The sequence below is a fragment of the Heterodontus francisci genome, chromosome 4 (assembly GCF_036365525.1).
Source record: "Heterodontus francisci isolate sHetFra1 chromosome 4, sHetFra1.hap1, whole genome shotgun sequence".
NCBI classification, from domain to species: Eukaryota; Metazoa; Chordata; class Chondrichthyes; order Heterodontiformes; family Heterodontidae; genus Heterodontus; species Heterodontus francisci.
This window is the reverse complement of record NC_090374.1, coordinates 146,706,671-146,724,225: the sequence shown is the minus strand read 5'-3', so window position 1 is coordinate 146,724,225 and position 17,555 is coordinate 146,706,671. Positions and strand designations below refer to the sequence as shown.

Genomic DNA, 17,555 nt, shown 5'->3' with positions numbered 1-17,555 from the left:
AAACCTTCCGAAACTTTTGGGGAGGATTTCTTTCTATGGTGCATACCTGAAGAGGATGAAGTGTTGCAGACTCCTTATGGTTAAGCCTTAATCTGAAATCAATTGTGGAAATCTTGGTTCACCTTTGCAGGTGTTGGAATTCCAAAGTCACCTTATAATTTACTTGCTGCAGTAGTAAAAAGGTATTGTCAGCAGGACTCTTGCTTAGCTGGAACTGTCCCTCAGCTGTTCTGGCTGGCAAAAAACCTGTCTGGCTGTTCTGCTGTGCTTTCTCCTCTCTTTCTCCTCTTCTCTTTCCGCTCCCCCCAAACCCCTGTGCACATGTCTTCTCCGCCGCCCCCCCCCCCCCGCCCCCGTTCCCTTCATTAGCGTGACACTCAAAATAGCAAAAACATGAAATGAATGCTGGACACTTTTCAAAATTCCTTTATTACTATTTTAAATAGTAAATCTACCATTGACTACAGTATGCATCTTGTTTTATGGGCAGTTACCTTGTATTTAAATCCACCCCCCTCGGCCCATTCTCAGTTTTAATGGTACTCTTGTCAATTTAGGGCCCATATTGTCTCTTGCAAATGATTTCCAGTTCAGTTCTCAGCCTTATGAAACTCCCGACAAACACTCTAAAGGTAAAACAGAAGCAAATACAGAAACAAAAAAAAAATCCTGCTTTTTGCTGTTGCTTACTTTGAGAGAAACTGATCTAGTTTTGGGTAAAGTTTTCGTAGTTACTATAATAAAAGTGGCAGAAATTACTCTGATAAAGTATGTCAGTGCAAGATTGTGGTGTGATGGCTTCCAACTTAATAGGAAGTGGCAAATGCTCAGCGTGCATATAGCACTTCCTGTGATTTGAACCAGATATTAAACCAGTTTCTGTCATTTTAATGTGACTGCCTACTTTTTTTTTCTCTCCCTTGCCATCAAAATAATTGGTACAGTATAGAAGGCAAATTGAACTGTTTGTGTTCCTAAGTCACCTGATGTGTGGCTTAGTTTACCAAAGTGGAGTTGTATCATGTGACTTGCATCACTATGAATGAGGTGAGCAACCAACTCTAAATTGAGATAACAAATTGGTGGTAATACTCAGCAAGGCAGGCAGCATCCATGGCGAGAGAACGTAAGAAATATTTGGCTCTTCAAGCCTGTCCCACCATTCTGTCATGCTCACTAAACAGTTATGAACTAAAGTGAACTGGAGCAATTATGAACTGTAAAAATGAACTTGTGAATTAATCTCCAAAAGATGTACACATTTTGCAGCAGGTAAGATGGAGTAAGAGGTCAGGTGACCCCTCTTGTACTTTAAAATACATCCTGACTGTTGGAGACTAAACTCATCACGTCTGGACTAGTTCTGGGGAATTCAGTGCTAAATGGCTCCTCCCTTCAAGAATTGGGCTGACAAAGTCCTTTGCAGATAGTGACTTTGGATGCAAAGCTAAAGTAATGGGTAGGAAATAATACTACTTTAGCAAGATAAACCACATTCCAATCCCCATTGTGTAACCAAGGGCCCCAGGTTCAAGGGAATTGAATGGGCACTCCAGGGGAGAGCATCTATGGTCACCTGACCAGTACCCAGCCTGGTGAGGGTTTTTCTTAGATCTCTCAGCCAGCCAATGAAGAAGCTAAGGCATCCATTTCAGCCAAGACTAAGGTCCTGCCTGTAACATCTTTAAGTTACTAAGGCAGAGACTCCAAAGGTGACCTTGAAAACTATGCAACTGAGAAACTTGAACAAAATTGTCCACTGACTTTGTCTTAAATAAGGGAATCTGCAATACTTAAGTGAAGCAAGACGAGGAACATCAGGCCTGCAATGCTGTTTTTAAAAAAAAAAAAGTCCTCCTGGAAATCCAGCAAGGTTTCAAAGTGAACTCTTAAATAATCGGACTTAAATGCACGCTATTCTGTAATCTTTATCTTGTGTGTGCTTGTGTAAGTGGGTGAGGTCGTGAACATTTTCAGGTATTGTTTAATATTTTGTCTGTTTATTTGACCCTTAAAACACTGGGGACTATCATGCTTTTTTTCTTAAAATAGCACTATCTGAGGTCCGTTAAGAGGTGCAAAGTGGAAGTCATCCACGCCTCTCCCACCTGTCCATAACAATTCAATAAGGTCATTATTAATCTTTTATCTCAGCTGCACCTTCCTCCACTGTTCGCACATTCCTTGGTAAGCAAAACTCAGTTCGCCTCTGACTTGAATATAAAGCAGCCATAGCTTTCTTCAGTCAAGAATTCTAAAGTTTCTCAACCTTTTGGAGTGAAAAAATTTATCCTCCTGTTAGTCCTGAAATGGCTGACGTTATTCTGAGACTGACCCCTAGTTCTTTACTCCGCTGCCAAGGGAAACGACCTCCCTAATAAGCCCCTCAAGAATTTTGTTTTAATGAGATCACCTCACAAATGCCTGCTGTGATCTGGATAAGTTGCTGTCATTTCTGGTCAAGAGAGATAAGATCTAGCAGGTCTGTTGTGCCTCCACTGACTTGCTTTGCACTCTGCTGATTTGCATTTTTTTGGTGCAGTGACATGGAAAACAATGCTTGGAAATCCAATTCTCTACTGCCCAATAGAGTGTGTAAATAATTAGACAAAAATTTGTTTTTATAAAGCATTTTTAACTTAGTATTATGTTGTCCCAAGATGCTTTACAGGAACATTATCAAACTTCATTTGTCAGCACTACATACGGACATACAGGTGAAAAAAAGCTTTCTCAGAGGTTTTAAGCAGTGTTCTGAAAGAGTAGAGATTTAGGTAAGGTATTTTGGCTATTGGGCATAGGCACGGCCTCCAGTGGTGAAGTTATGAAAATCAAGGATGGCAAAAGAGGCCGCTATCAGGATTGCAGGGCTGGAGGAGACCAACGATAAGGAGGGGCGAGGCTATGGAGGGATTTGAAAAACCAGGGTGAGAATTTAAAATTTAAGGCATGGTCAGACCAGGAGCCAGTGCAGGTCAGCGAGTGCAAGGGTGATTCGTGAACTGGACTTGGGTGCAAGTTAGGATACAGACAGCAAAATGTTGCATGAGTTCAAGTTTATGGAATGTGCAAGCTGGGAAGCTAGCCAGAAGAGCATTGGAATAGTCAAGTGTAGAAGTAACTGAGGCACGGATGAGGGTTTGCATAGCAGTTGAGCAGAGGCTGGGGCATTGACATGCAATGTTAGAGGTGGAAGTAGGCAGCCATGGTAATCGAGAAAATATAGGGTCTGAGGCTTAGCTCAGGATCAAATCGGACACGGGTTTCTGCTCCTCGAATATTGGATGTTGGATAAGCGGTATGAAATCGTCAGACCTGACTGTTATACACTGTTCTCAATGAGGTTTAACAGGGATCAGGAATAGGTACCATCAGGTAAAATGGACTCTCTCTTGTCTCAAAAGTCACTGTGGCCAGGACCCATCACTTCTCCTGTTGCAGATCTCCTCTGGGCCAATTCAGTATAACAGGTTAAAGCAGGTCTTCTTTGGAGGAGCCTCTGAACCTAATCAAGACAGTCTTCTGACATTTGCAGCAAGGGTGAAGGTTCTTTGGGCTTGGGAAGGTCCAGTTTTTTTTGTAGTATTCTTAAGCAAGAGAAATTTGCATGATTATGGTCTATGTTTGTGGATTAATGCTAGTCATGTGCCAATTTTGCATCACCCTTACTGGGGCAGTTTTGTTCAAGTTTCTTGTTAGGACTGAGCTGGAAAAAATCCAAGTCCAGTTGAGATGTTAAGAATTTCTTGGGGGTTGGTGTATTCAAATCCCTTCACCCAATTTGATCTACAGCTAAATTATGAAAGACTTCTGTTTTGAGAGGTTTTTTGATTTCCCTTGAGATGACGCAAATAAATCCATTGATACTCCTTGAAACCTTCCCTTCCCCATCCTTGCAGGCCTTGTTAAGGTGCCTTCAGATTTTCTGGACATCCACTTTATCTTGCTTACAATGCATGTGTCTGTCTTTTTTACCCCGCTACCACCTTGCTGAGCTGAACTGAAAGTATAGTGTCTTGAAATATATAGATCAAGAAAGCCTCTGCTCTATTGCTGGTTTCTGCTGAGTTGCCTAATCTGAGCTAGAATGGCAGCCTAGCTGCTACAGTTGCCTATAGGCAGACGGCTAGGGAAAGGAGCATAGGTTGTGGTTGCCACTTCTGATTGCTATCCTTGCTGGAAGTGTGCCAGTGTACATGGATGGTTCAATTGGACTGTCCTCCACAGTTTGACTTGTTGATATTTAATTGAGGTGCAACATTAATAATGGCCTCTTGGCAGGAACATCTAATCGGAATATATTCCAGTAAGATTAGATGCCTTCAGGGCACCAGAGATAATAACTCTTGGTAGGAATTCATGACATGATTTTATAGCTGAAAACAAATGAGGTTGCATTGAAAAGAAATAAGATTTTAAAAAGAAAAATGTTGCCATGTTCATCTGAAATGGTCTAACAGATAAGTGCTCTGTGCAGTGCATTTTGTAGCTGTATTCTGTCTGAATATTACCTTCAGTTTTGAAAAAATCTTCACATCTGTACCTTGTGCAGTCTAGTCATGTACTGTGAAAAATTGCTGACTTCTACTATCCTCTCCCTTTTACCTTCAGGAACACCCAGCCATGATTGAAGATAAAGGCCCAAGAGTTAGTGACTACTTTGTAGTCGCAGGGCTAACTGACACATCTACACCGTTGGAGCAAGAAATTACAATATCAGAGACGAAGTCAACAGGACCAAAAGCACCAATAATAGATCTTGCTGTCATAATTAAATCGGCAGGAGAAAATGTTCCTGAAGGTTATACTTGCATTGAGAGCACCCCAACTGGACTTCAGGCAAACTTGAATTTTGGGAGCTTGAAAAGTCCGGAGATGTATCTTTGCTACAAAAGAGGGCGGGAGAAACCACCTCTTATTGATATCGGGTAAGTCACTTTATCTTTGAAAATCTTGGCCTAAATGTGGGGCTAAAATTTTCACTTTACCACTGTTCAAGTTCTGCAGATGACAATCCTGAGTCAAGGACTGCAAATTAGTGCAGTTTTTTGGTGATCTTGCTGCAGAAACATGATGCGATGATGAGTAAGTTAACATGCTTGATTTCTTCTTTTGTTAACTTCTTGATCTCAACTGTGCCACTTTAAGTGGATCGTGTTTTTGAGATCCTTAAGGGGGAGGGGGAGCAGCCCCAAGTCATGGTCCACATAGGCACCAACGACATAGGTAGGAAGAGAGATGGGGATTTAAGACAGAAATTCAGGGAGCTAGGGTGGAAGCTTAGAGCGAGAACAAACAGAGTTGTTATCTCTGGGTTGTTGCCCGTGCCACGTGATAGCGAAGCGAGGAATAGGGAGAGAGAGGAGTTGAACACGTGGCTGCAGGGATGGTGTAGGAGGGAGGATTTTGGTTTCCTGGATAATTGGGGCTCTTTCTGGGGTAGGTGGGACCTCTACAAACAGGATGGTCTTCACCTGAACCAGAGGGGTACCAATATCCTGGGGGGGAGATTTGCTAGTGCTCTTCGGGGGGGTTTAAACTAATTCAGCAAGGGAATGGGAACCTAAATTGTAGTGCCAGTGTACAGGATGTTGAGAGTAGCGAGGTCAGGGATATGGTTACAAGGACGCAAGAGGGCACTGGCAAGCAAGAACTTGGTTTAAAGTGTGTCTATTTCAACGCCAGGAGCATCCGGAATAAGGTGGGTGAGTTTGCAGCATGGGTTGGTACCTGGGATCTCGATGTAGTGGCCATTTCGGAGACATGGGTAGAGCAGGGGCAGGAATGGATGTTGCAGGTTCCGGGATTTAAATGTTTCAGTAAGAACAGAGAAGATGGTAAAAGAGGAGGGGGTGTGGCATTGTTAATCAAGGAGAGTATTACAGCGGCAGAAAGGACGTTTGAGGACTCGTCTACTGAGGTAGTATGGGCCGAGGTTAGAAACAGGAGAGGAGAGGTCACCCTGTTGGGAGTCTTCTATAGATCTCCGAATAGTTCCAGAGATGTAGAGGAAAGGATAGCGAAGATGATTCTCGACAGGGGCGAGAGTAACAGGGTAGTTGTTATGGGGGACTTTAACTTTCCAAATATTGACTGGAAATACTATAGTTCGAGTACTTTAGATGGGTCAGTTTTTGTCCAGTGTGTGCAGGAGGGTTTTCTGACACAGTATGTAGACAGGCCAACCAGGGGAGATGCCACATTGGATTTGGTACTGGGTATTGAACCCGGCCAGGTGTTAGATTTAGATGTAGGTGAACACTTTGGTGATAGTGATCACAATTCGGTTAGATTTACCTTAGCAATGGGCAGGGACAGGTATATACCGCAGGGCAAGAGTTATAGCTGGGGGAAAGGAAATTATGATGCGATTAGACAAGATTTAGGATGCGTAGGATGGGGAAGGAAACTGCAGGGGATGGGCACAATCGAAATGTGGAGCTTATTCAAGGAGCAGCTACTGCGTGTCCTTGATAAGTATGTACCTGTCAGGCAGGGAGGAAGTTGTCGAGCGAGGGATCCGTGGTTTACTAAAGAAGTTGAAGCGCTTGTCAAAAGGAAGAAGAAGGCTTATGTTAGGATGAGACGTGAAGGCTCAGTTAGGGCGCTATGGAAGTATGGGGTTGAAGGTGATTTAGAGCTTTGGATCAGAAATTGGCTAGCTGAAAGAAGACAGAGGGTGGTGGCTGATGGCAAATGTTCATCCTGGAGTTTAGTTACTAGTGGTGTACCGCAAGGATCTGTTTTGGGGCCACTGCTGTTTGTCATTTTTATAAATGACCTGGAAGAGGGTGTAGAAGGGTGGGTTAGTAAATTTGCGGATGACAGGAAGGTCGGTGGAGTTGTGGATAGTGCCGAAGGATGTTGTAGGTTACAGAGGGACATAGATAGGCTGCAGAGCTGGGCTGAAAGATGGCAAATGGAGTTTAATGTGGAAAAGTGTGAGGTGATTCACTTTGGAAGGAGTAACAGGAATGCAGAGTACTGGGCTAATGGGAAGATTCTTGGTAGTGTAGATGAGCAGAGAGATCTTGGTGTCCAGGTACATAAATCCCTGAAAGTTGCCACCCAGGTTAATAGGGCTGTTAAGAAGGCATATGGTGTGTTAGCTTTTATTAGTAGGAGGATCGAGTTTCGGAGCCACGAGGTCACGCTGCAGCTGTACAAAACTCTGGTGAGACCGCACCTGGAATATTGCGTGCAGTTCTGGTCACCGCATTATAGGAAGGATGTGGAAGCTTTGGAAAGGGTGCAGAGGAGATTTACGAGGATGTTGCCTGGTATGGAGGGAAGGTCTTACGAGGAAAGGCTGAGGGACTTGAGGTTGTTTTCGTTGGAGAGAAGGAGGAGGGGAGGTGACTTAATAGCGACATATAAGATAATCAGAGGGTCAGATGGGGTGGATAGTGAGAGTCTTTTTCCTCGGATGGTGATGGCAAACACGAGGGGACATAGCTTTAAGTTGAGGGGTGATAGATATAGAACAGATGTTAGAGGTAGTTTCTTTACTCAGAGAGTGGTGGGGGCGTGGAACGCCCTGTCTGCAACAGTAGTAGACTCGCCAACTTTAAGGGCATTTAAGTGGTCATTGGATAGACATAGGGATGAAAATGGAAGAGTGTAGGTCAGATGGTTTCACAGGTTGGCGCAGCTTCGAGGGCCGAAGGGCCTGTACTGCGCTGTAATGTTCCAATTCTAAAGTGTAGAGTGGAAGACAAATGCTTTCACAGGGAGATGTGTACATGAGTCTGGACTGTGTGCTCAAACCACAGTGCAGGCAATTGACTTCCCAATATTAAAACTCTGGTGTCACGCACCCCACTCTGAACTTTAAGTGTGTTTTATCTGACATGTTGCTGATTTTTGGCAGCTGAAAATAAACTGATGGAATCTTTAAAAAAAAAAATATTGGGCTCTCCATACTGGCACAGGAGCAACAATATTTCCTGGCTTTTTTTCCCCTTCTGTTTATTGCTCTAACTTCCAAACACACATGAACACACAGCATTTATCTTGCTGGCACAGAAAAACAAATAACGTTGTTAAGGAAGCTCAAATGCGACTTGATTAGCTGCGGTTCTGTTTTTTCTGAAACCCAGAATTGCAAATTTCGTAGTTTGACTTTCGCATCCTTGCATCTGTTTGCACATTCCAGTCTTGGTGCTGTGCAGTTTATAGTTGTGTAAGGTGCTAAACTGTGCGTAGTTTTGGTCCCTTGCTTGATTTAAGTTTAAATTCATTTCTTTAAATTATTTATTCTCTGACCTTCAAAATGTTGTTCGGGTCTTGGGAGCTTAAACGTCTAAAGAGACTTCAGGAAATGAACTTGTTTTTATTGAAGAATATTAGTTCAGGAGGGATGTAAAACAAGTCCTTAAAATGCCAAGAAGCAGAGATCATGATGAGACTAGGCTATTCAATATGGACTGGAGAACACCAATCCAAAATTCATCAGGCTCCAATGTAAGCAGAGCTGATGATTTTTTGGTTGTTTCTTCCAGATTATTGCATACATCAAAAAGACAATCAGTCAAATACCTGAAAGGACCAAATTTTCTGGATCGTACTTGGACCAAAATTACAACAGATTGTATTCCAGTTCCTGTGCCAATCTTGCTGAAGAGAATTTCCTGTTTAGTTAGTTTGTCTACCTTTTTAAAAAAAAAGTTGGAAAACAAGCGTAAATGCAGTATCACCCATCCATTGCCATTTGGGACTGATGGAACATCGTTCTTGCATTGGAGTTACACCAAAGCTTATGCATCTCAGTTTCATTTGCACCGTTTCTCTCATATCCCTTAAGACTCTTAACTAACAGAAAAAACTATTGATCTTGACTTCAATTGCCTCGCATTCCCAGTCTTTTGAAGGAACAAGTTTTAGATTTCCACTATTGCTGGTTGGAAAAAGTGCTCCCTGATTAGACTACTGAATGGTCTAGCTCTAATTTGAAGTTTATGCCTTCCCTAAGCTGGATTATGTATTAGAGGAAGTACTTTTTCTGTACCTATCCTATTAAATCCCTTTAATTATTTTAAATACCTCAATCTAGATCTCCCCTCTTCTAAATTCAAGGGAATAGAAACAAAGCTAATGTGACCTGTAATCCTAATATAATCCTTTAAACCCTGGTGGGATTCTGGCAAATCTGCACTGTACCCCGAAGGCCTGCTCGGGTCTGCAAATGAAATCTGACCCAAGCCCGACAGAACCACATCTGGCCCGAGTCCTTTGACTTTCTCCCGCACCTGACCTGACCACCGGAATATAATCAAATTTATTGAAGTGGTTGTGCTCTATCTTGGATGCAATCGCTCACTGCAGACTGGTGCAAAGTCCAAATGCTCGTTTCCTGCTTTGACGTCCTGGCTGTCACTGTGTCTGACCCGACCCGACCCCGAATGCCGGACCCCGAACAGCGATCCGACCCGAACCCAACACATCGCCTGGCTGGGTTCGGGTCGGGTAGCCATTCTCTATTGTACCCCTTTCAAGGCCAATGTACCTTTACTGAGGTTTGATGCCCAAAACTTGGAGTCTGACTACAATTGAAGCATCACATATTCACTTTGAATTCCAGCTGCCTTAAGATAAAGGCCAACATTCCAATAGTCTTTCAGATTTTTGGTATCTGTGAACTAGCTTTTAATTTATACACGTGAACATCTAAATTCCGTTGCTGTCCCACAGTTCCTATGTCTCAAATGTTGTGACTTGTCTTTCTCTTATCCAAAGTGGGTAACTGTACATTGCCTCAAAACTCCAACTGCAGTAGTTTTGCTTATCTATTTAGTCTATGTCCCCTTGGAACTTCGTCCTTCCATCCACGCAACTTACTGTGCCTCCTAACAATGCTACCTATAAACTTGGATATCGAGCACTCTCTTACTTTATCCAAGTCATTGATATTTGGTGAAAAGCTGAGGCTCCAGTATGGATTCCTGCGAGAACACCACTTGAGACGTACCACCAAAAGAGAACAAACCCTTTATCTTTACTCGCTGCAACCACTTAACGCCTAACTCCAATTCCACACATTTCCATTTTTGCAGCTATTCTTATGTCCAGAGTTGTTAAATGTCTTTTGGAAGTCCATGTAGGCAACAGCCATAAACATTGCCCTATCCAGCATGCTAGTGATTACACAAGAAGAAAAAATTAACTACATTGATCTGACATGATCTACCCTTCACAAATTCATGCTGCTTCTCTTTGATCATCTGATACTTGACGAAGTATCCTGCTTTAGTCACTCCGATACATTCCAGTAACTTCCCCACACTTGATGTTGAACAGACAGCTTTAGAGTTAATTGGTTTCTCTCTAGTGTCATTTGCAATGCAAAGATATGATTCCTGAATCAAGAGCGTTTGGAAAACTGACTAGTGTATTTTAAGTTTCCTCACGTATTTCTTTTAATAACCCATTTTGGAAACCAAGTCCTGGAGATTTGTTTAATGTTCCATTTTTCCTGTTGGTATTTTTAACATTGGATTCATTAAGTTCCTGCTTGTGACCTTTTATTAGCTTTGTTTGCACTGGTTGCATTTTTGAGTTCTGTGTTTCACAGGGTTAATTTTTAAATATTTCAAAATGTAATTTGGACAGACTTGATTAAAATGCCAAAGCACAGAAGATGTATTGCATTAGAATTTTCAGTAAAGTTTGGACATTTTGGGCTACCAGTCAAGATTTTAGATTTTGTTTCTGTTGGCTTCAGTGCTTTGAACAAGAGAATATTTTCAAAAAGAAAATACAAGCTAATGCTTAGAATGTGAAAGACTTTAGCATGCATGATTTGTATTTTGCTACATAGTACTTTTCCAGGTACTGCATTATAATTATGAAGTTTATCTTTTTCTGCCAGTTGTAATTATGGTGACAGCAGCTTACCATACACCATGACGCCTCATTTGCCAGAATTTAATACTAGCTTCTGATGACCCCCATTAAGAACCAGTAGATTGTTTCGAGGCGGCAACTTATCTTGGGGTAAAGTGCCATTAACTCCTTTCTGTACCACCTCGCTGCTTCCTCTGCATTGCCTACCTAATTGCGTACATAGTTGCAGTGAAGAACTAGGTGGCTTGCTTGTGCAGAGTAGAAAGTAGAGGTATGTATGTACGTCATAACTAATGTAACAAGTCTTCACAAGGAAATTGTGTATAAATGAAGTTCAAATTAGTTCGAGATAATATAAATATGAATGGGAGTAGGCTTTGAGCCCCTCAATCCTACTCTGCCATTCAATAAGATGGTCATGGCCGATCTGATTGTGGCCTTATCTCCACTTTCCTGCCGTCCTTGTAGGGATATTCTGAGAAGCATTTCTGCCCGAGTTAAAAGACATAAATGTTACGATGCCTATTTATTCTAGGAAATACTAATTATTTCACTTTGAAAGTAACGTGCAAGTATAAATTGCTAATTTGGATATCAAACACATGTCTACTCTACTGTAGCCAACTCAGGTCTTCTATGAACTGTGGACATTAAGCTACCTCAAACACCAAAACAAAGAGACTGGGGACTGTTTTAAATTTGAAGACAAAATGACATATGGCTTTAAATGGACCAAGAAAATTTTCCATTTAAGGCATAATAGAACTCTACTTCCATATGATACCCTTTACAGCCAAGACATTGGCTATGGTAAACGCACCAGGAAACAGACGTAGGTACTAACAGCGTGCACCAGGAAATAGATGTAGGTACTAAAAGCGTGAAGCAGGATACGAATAGTGAAGGTTGTGAATTGGTTGTTGCCCAAACTATTGCACTTAGAGGCCCTAATTACTCCTTATGTGGCTCAGTGTCAAATTTTGCTTTATAACACTCCTGTGAAGTGCCTTGGGACATTTTATTGCTTAAAGGATGTAGTATGAAGTTTTCCATTATGTAGCAAATGTAATTCAGTTCTCCTCTGAAGACTTGAACATTTGAAGCTACTTGCACATAAACAAATATGCTACTTTGTTTAATCAAGGCTCCGATCAGAAAATCTCCCACTATTTTATTTTATTTTATTTAGAGATACAGCACTGAAACAGGCCCTTCGGCCCACCGAGTCTGTGCCGACCAACAACCACCCATGTACACTAACCCTGCAGTAATCCCATATTCCCTACCATCTACCTACACTGGGGGCAATTTACAATGGCCAATTTACCCATCAACCTGCAAGTCTTTGACTGTGGGAGGAAACCAGAGTACCCGGCGAAAACCCAAGCGGTCACGGGGAGAACTTGAAAACTCCGCACAGGCAGTACCCAGAATTGAACCCGGGTCTCTGGAGTTGTGAGGCTGCAGTGCTAACCACTGCGCCGCCCATGACAATTTTGTCATAAAATACAGGTGGTGAGAATGTAAACTATTTAATTCAATTCAAAAAAAAGTGTCATTAAAAAAATCTTTAAGGATACAAAATTCATACCTCAATATAAATGATATGTTCATTAATAAACTCCTAACACTATTTCAATGAAAGGCTATTATGATAGATAATTGTACAAACTTACAAGGCATTGCACAATGATGTTAAAGCTATTGGTTTAGGGTTGTGTGCAAGTTGCTGCTGTCATCTTCTCTTCCTCTGGGTCACTGAGGTTTTGCCTCCCTAATTTGGCTGGGGAGGCTGTGAGGTAGCCATGGGGTGGGCTACACATGCAGGTTAGGGCTGGTGGACTAATAAGGAGAGTTTAGATTGCTTGATATTTCCTTACTTCCAGGCTGTAAAATATTTTTTTAAACATTTGCCAGTCAGAGCTGATCCATACGGGAAGGGCCCATGTTCAATCCCTATTATTAGAGGTATGGTACTGGAGTGGTTATGGTACTCTACAAGCACTCCAGTGATTAACAGTTCAAATCCCACTGCAGCAAGTTGTGAAACTAAATTCAATAAATCTGGTAATTTAATATTGTGGGCTAGCTATCTCAAGCTAAGTTCTTAACACAAATCAAATCCTTAAGCATAAAATAAAAGCATGTCCCTTACAGATTGTTTGAGTGCCGCTATCAATTTTGCCCAGGCATCTTATTGCTTAGAACATCCTTGATGAGATTGTTGAGAAGAAACCTGTCTGTGAGACTGTATCCTAACCCAAACTGCATCCCGATCCCGGTTGTGCGCTCAAGCTCCAACTTTGGCATCCTCCTTGACCCTGAGCTGAGCTTTAAACATTGCATCCTTACCATTGCCAAACCTAGCTTCCAAACATTGCTTCCTTCACTCGCTTGATTACCCTTGCTGTCATGGAAATTCACCTGTGTCTTTGCCACCTCTCCACTTGACTTCTTTCATTACTACTTGCACTTTCCCAGCACACATTCCAATATTTCCAATTCTGATATTGACTTTCTCTCCATCAAGTCCTCCATCCACCAACACATTCTGAAAAATCTTTGTCCTTGTGTGCAGATCCCTCCATAGCTTTCTACACTCGACTGTTGCAACTTCCTCAGCCCTATACCTCAGTTCACAGCCTTCACTATTCGTATCGTGTTTCACGTTGGTACCTACCTCTGTTTCCTGGTACGCTTAACATAGCCAATGTCTTGGCTAACAAGGATATCATATGGAAGTAGAGTTCTATTATATTTAAATGGAAAATTTTCTTGGTCCATTTAAAACCTCATCTGTCGATGTGTCTTCAAATGAAGCAGTCGCAAGTCTCTTTGTTTTGGTGTTTGAGGTAGCTTAATGTCCACAGTTCATAGAAGACCTGAGTTGGCTACAGTAGAGTAAACAATGTGTTTGATATCCAAATTAGCAATTTATACTTGCACCTGGTTCAATGAAGGGTAGCTGAATTATTAATACTCAATGTCTTGCAAATAATTTGTGTTCCAGTCTCCAGCCACAGAGAATGACTTTTCTGGCTATAAGCTGTCAAATGGTTGGAGAAGTAGTTTTCATGCTGCAAGTAATGCTGCAAGTGTTCGAAATAGCTAACAGTTTGGTGGGCATTGGCAATGGTAAGGATGCAATCTATTAAGCTCAGCTCAGTCAAACAGAATGCCAAAGTTGGAGCTTGTGCTCAGGTTGAGCGTGTGCAGCAGGAATGGGGATGCAATCAGGGCTAGTAGTCTTTCAGACAGTTTTCTTCTCAACAATTTCGTCAAGGATTATCGAGCCAATAAGGTGCCTGGGGAAAATTGCTCGCGGCAGAGCATGGCTACCCGACCGGACCCGACGACATGTGTCGGGTTCGGGTCGGGTCTCTCTTCCAGGTCTGGCATTCAGGGTTGGGCCGGGTCGGGCACATTGCTGTCTTTTGGTCAGGGAGGGAAAAGCTTCAAAATTTGAACAGGACGTCAAGGCGGGAAACTTGCATCCGGACTCCGCACTAGTCTGCAGTGAGCGATTCCATCCAAGGTAGAGCACAACCTCTTTGATCAACTTCATTCCGGTAGTCGGGTCGGGTGTGGGAAAAAATCCAAAGGGGTTGGGTTCGGGTTGGATGTGGTTCTATCGGGCTCGGGTCGGAATTCAGTTGCAAACCCGAGCAGGCCTTTCGCTCGTGTCACTCAAATTATCTGTAAAGGACATGCTTTTATTTTAAGCTTAAGCATTTGATTTGTGTTAAGAACCTAGCTTAATGTGGTGCAAAGTACTGTTGCAGAAAGTATGGTATGCTATCCAATTCATGTCCTATATAAGGTTGCAAGCTTTAGTGCCCAGAAAATGCAAGGCTGCTACAGAAATTGCCTTTTTCCTTGAAATGAGTACACGAAAAACCGTAGTATAAAGGAACAGTCTCAAGAGAATTAAAGGCAGTAATTCAATTTTCCTTATTTTTTGAGAGAAAATGCATGCAATTTTAACTTGACAATCAAGGATTTGCCCTTGGTAAACAGAAATAACAAATTTTCTCATGTTGCCTTCCTCCTCTTTCAAAGGCACCCAAACCTGTTTGACTTACTGGAAGACTGCAAACCTTCCCAGAGACGACTTTTCTTATGACCCTAGACAGTGAATTTTAGCTAGCTATTTGAATATGGTGGGCATCATTAGATGAATACAATCCTGTCTCATCTGAAGCCCGTACACATGCACTTTTAGTGAGTCACTGGTGATCAGGATTGATAACTGGCAGGCTTTTTATTCTGTGCAGTGGAGCTTGCAACCTTGTATAGAACATGAATTGACTAGCATACGCTACTTTTCACAACTGTATTTTGCACTACATGTGGGCATGGTGTTGAGATGAATTGTAGTGCCTCAATTGCTATTTTGGTCGAGAGGCAGTTCAGCACAGATCTCGGAATTGAGCATTTTACCCTCTGGTCTGTATGGCTTATTGCAGCATTGAGAAGTGCCTTTGCAAATTAGTATGTCAGTAATTTGGTATGTAAGTTAGTCTGGTTAAATCCATTGGTCTTGATGCAGGATATGGATTTCTTTTTGTGATCTGGGGTGGACCAGGGGTGAAAATGAATTGGGGTTGCATTTAAACATGGAAAGTTGTGGATGCGTTGCTGAGAAAATTGTTTTAGTTTGTGTGGAACTGCAGCCATGAAATGTGCAGTAATCTGATGTAAAGATCGAAGGTATTTGATTTTTGGATTAATCTGATTTGTTTTGGACATCAGGTACATAAACAACTGTTGTCCTAAGAATTTTATATTTAAAATTTAGTAATGGCTCCCTTATAGATTCCAAAGTGGTATTCCTCTTGGGCTTACTGATTATATAGCTCTACAGTTTTGCGTCTGGTACACGTCTTGTCTTGTATCTTTCAAAGACTTTGTGTCAAAGGGTTGCTTCTAAGGTCTTAATTTAGGATGTCACCAGTCTGTAGGCTTAAAAACTGTGGTTGAAGTGAGCGTCATTCATTAAATTACTGATCAATGTCCAAATGATGAAAGATGTAGTAATTAACAGAAGCTTGCTTCGATCATGAAATACCAGGTTAAGGAACATTATGCAGCAATCCAATCACCCAAATTCTTTCCCTAGTTACCAATCTTAGGGAAATAACAAACATCTGATAGAGGCTTAAATTTGTGTAACTTTGATTTGCCATCCAGTCATTGAAATTTACGGCACATGAAGCCATTTGGCCCATTGTGTCTATGCTGGCTGAGAAAGAGCTATCCAGCCTAATGTCACTTTTGTGCTCTTGGTTTGTAGCCTGGTAGGTTACAGCAATTCAGGTGATATCTAAGTACTTCTTAAATGCGCTGAGGGTTTCTGCTGCTACCATCCTTTCAGGCATTGAGTTCCAGACACCCACCACACTCGGGGTGAAAACAATTTTCCTCAGCTCCCCTCTAATCCTTCTCCAATTACTTTAAATCAATGCCTTCTGGTAATTGATCTTCTTGCTCTGGAAAATAGGTCTTTCCTATCCACTCTATCGAAGCACCTCAATTAAATCTCTCCTTGGTCTCCTCTGTTCCAAAGAAAATAACCCCAGCCTCTCCAATCTTTCACCAGAGCTAAAATTCTCCATTCCTGGCAGCGTCCTCATAAATCACATCTGTACACTCTCCAGTGTGATCACGTCCTTCCTGTAATGCGATGACCAGAACTGTAGACAGAACTCTAGCTGTGGCCAAAAATTGTGTTTTGTGCAGCTCCAGCATAACCTCCCTGCGCTTATATTCTATGCCTCGTCTCATCAAGGAAGGTATCCTGTATGCCTTCGTGAGCACTTGATCTATCTGTCCTGCTACCTTCAGGGATCTGCGGATGTGTACTCTGTTCCTTTAGACTTCTCAATATCCCTACATTTCTTGCGCATTCACTCCTGAAATGCATTACTTCTCACTTCTTTGAATTGAATTCCATTTGCCACTTTTCTGCCCACCTGACCAGTCCATTGATATTTTCCTGCAGTCTACAGTTTTGTCCTTCACTATCAACCACGCAAGCTTCTTAATCATGCCCCTTACATTTAAGTCCAAATCACTGATATATACCACAAAAAGCAAGGGACCAAGTACTGAGCCCTGCAGAAACCTACTGGAAACAGCCTTCCCAGTCACAAAAACACCCGTCAGCTATTATCATTCGGTTCCTGTCGCTTGCCCTTGGATCCCATGGACTCTTGCATTTCTGGCCAGTCTGCTATGTGGGACCTTGTGTAAACTCCATATAGACTATGTAAAGCATGCTACTGTCATTGCTCTTCCTTGTTACCTGTTCAAAAAATTGAATCAAGATGTTCAGGCACGACCTTGCTTTAAATTCATCTTGACAGTCCTCAATTAATCCTGCCTTTCTAAATGACGGTTGACACTGTCCCTCAGAATTTTTTTTCCAACAGTTTGCCCACCACTGAGGTTCGGCTGACTAGCCTATCATTACTCTGTCAATCCTTTCCTCACTTTTTAAACAATGGTACAATATTAGTAGACTTCTAGTCTGCTGGCACCATGGCTGTAGCTTGAGAGGGTTGAAACCTCTGCTTTTATTTTCTTGCTTAACAGCCTGAGTCAAGTCATTCGGGCCTGGTGGTTATCTACTTGGAAATTTTTTCTCATGTTTATATTTTTGTATTATATTATATGTTTAACATCGTACATTCCTTAATTGCAGTTTCTGCATC

The 17,555-nt window shown here is 41.9% G+C and overlaps 1 protein-coding gene across 4 annotated transcripts in view; it reads left to right on the top strand.

Annotated features, from left to right (window-relative positions):
• The window catches only part of dennd4c (DENN/MADD domain containing 4C), a 201,866-nt gene that overhangs the window by 51,956 nt on the left and 132,355 nt on the right, over positions 1 to 17,555 (top strand). For all 4 annotated transcript variants that reach the window (XM_068030282.1, XM_068030281.1, XM_068030278.1 and 1 more), the window contains exon 2: positions 4,612 to 4,928. In XM_068030282.1, coding sequence (XP_067886383.1) covers positions 4,624 to 4,928 — 305 coding nt within the window. In that variant the 5' untranslated portion in view covers positions 4,612 to 4,623. The remainder of the gene's footprint in view (positions 1 to 4,611; positions 4,929 to 17,555) is intronic.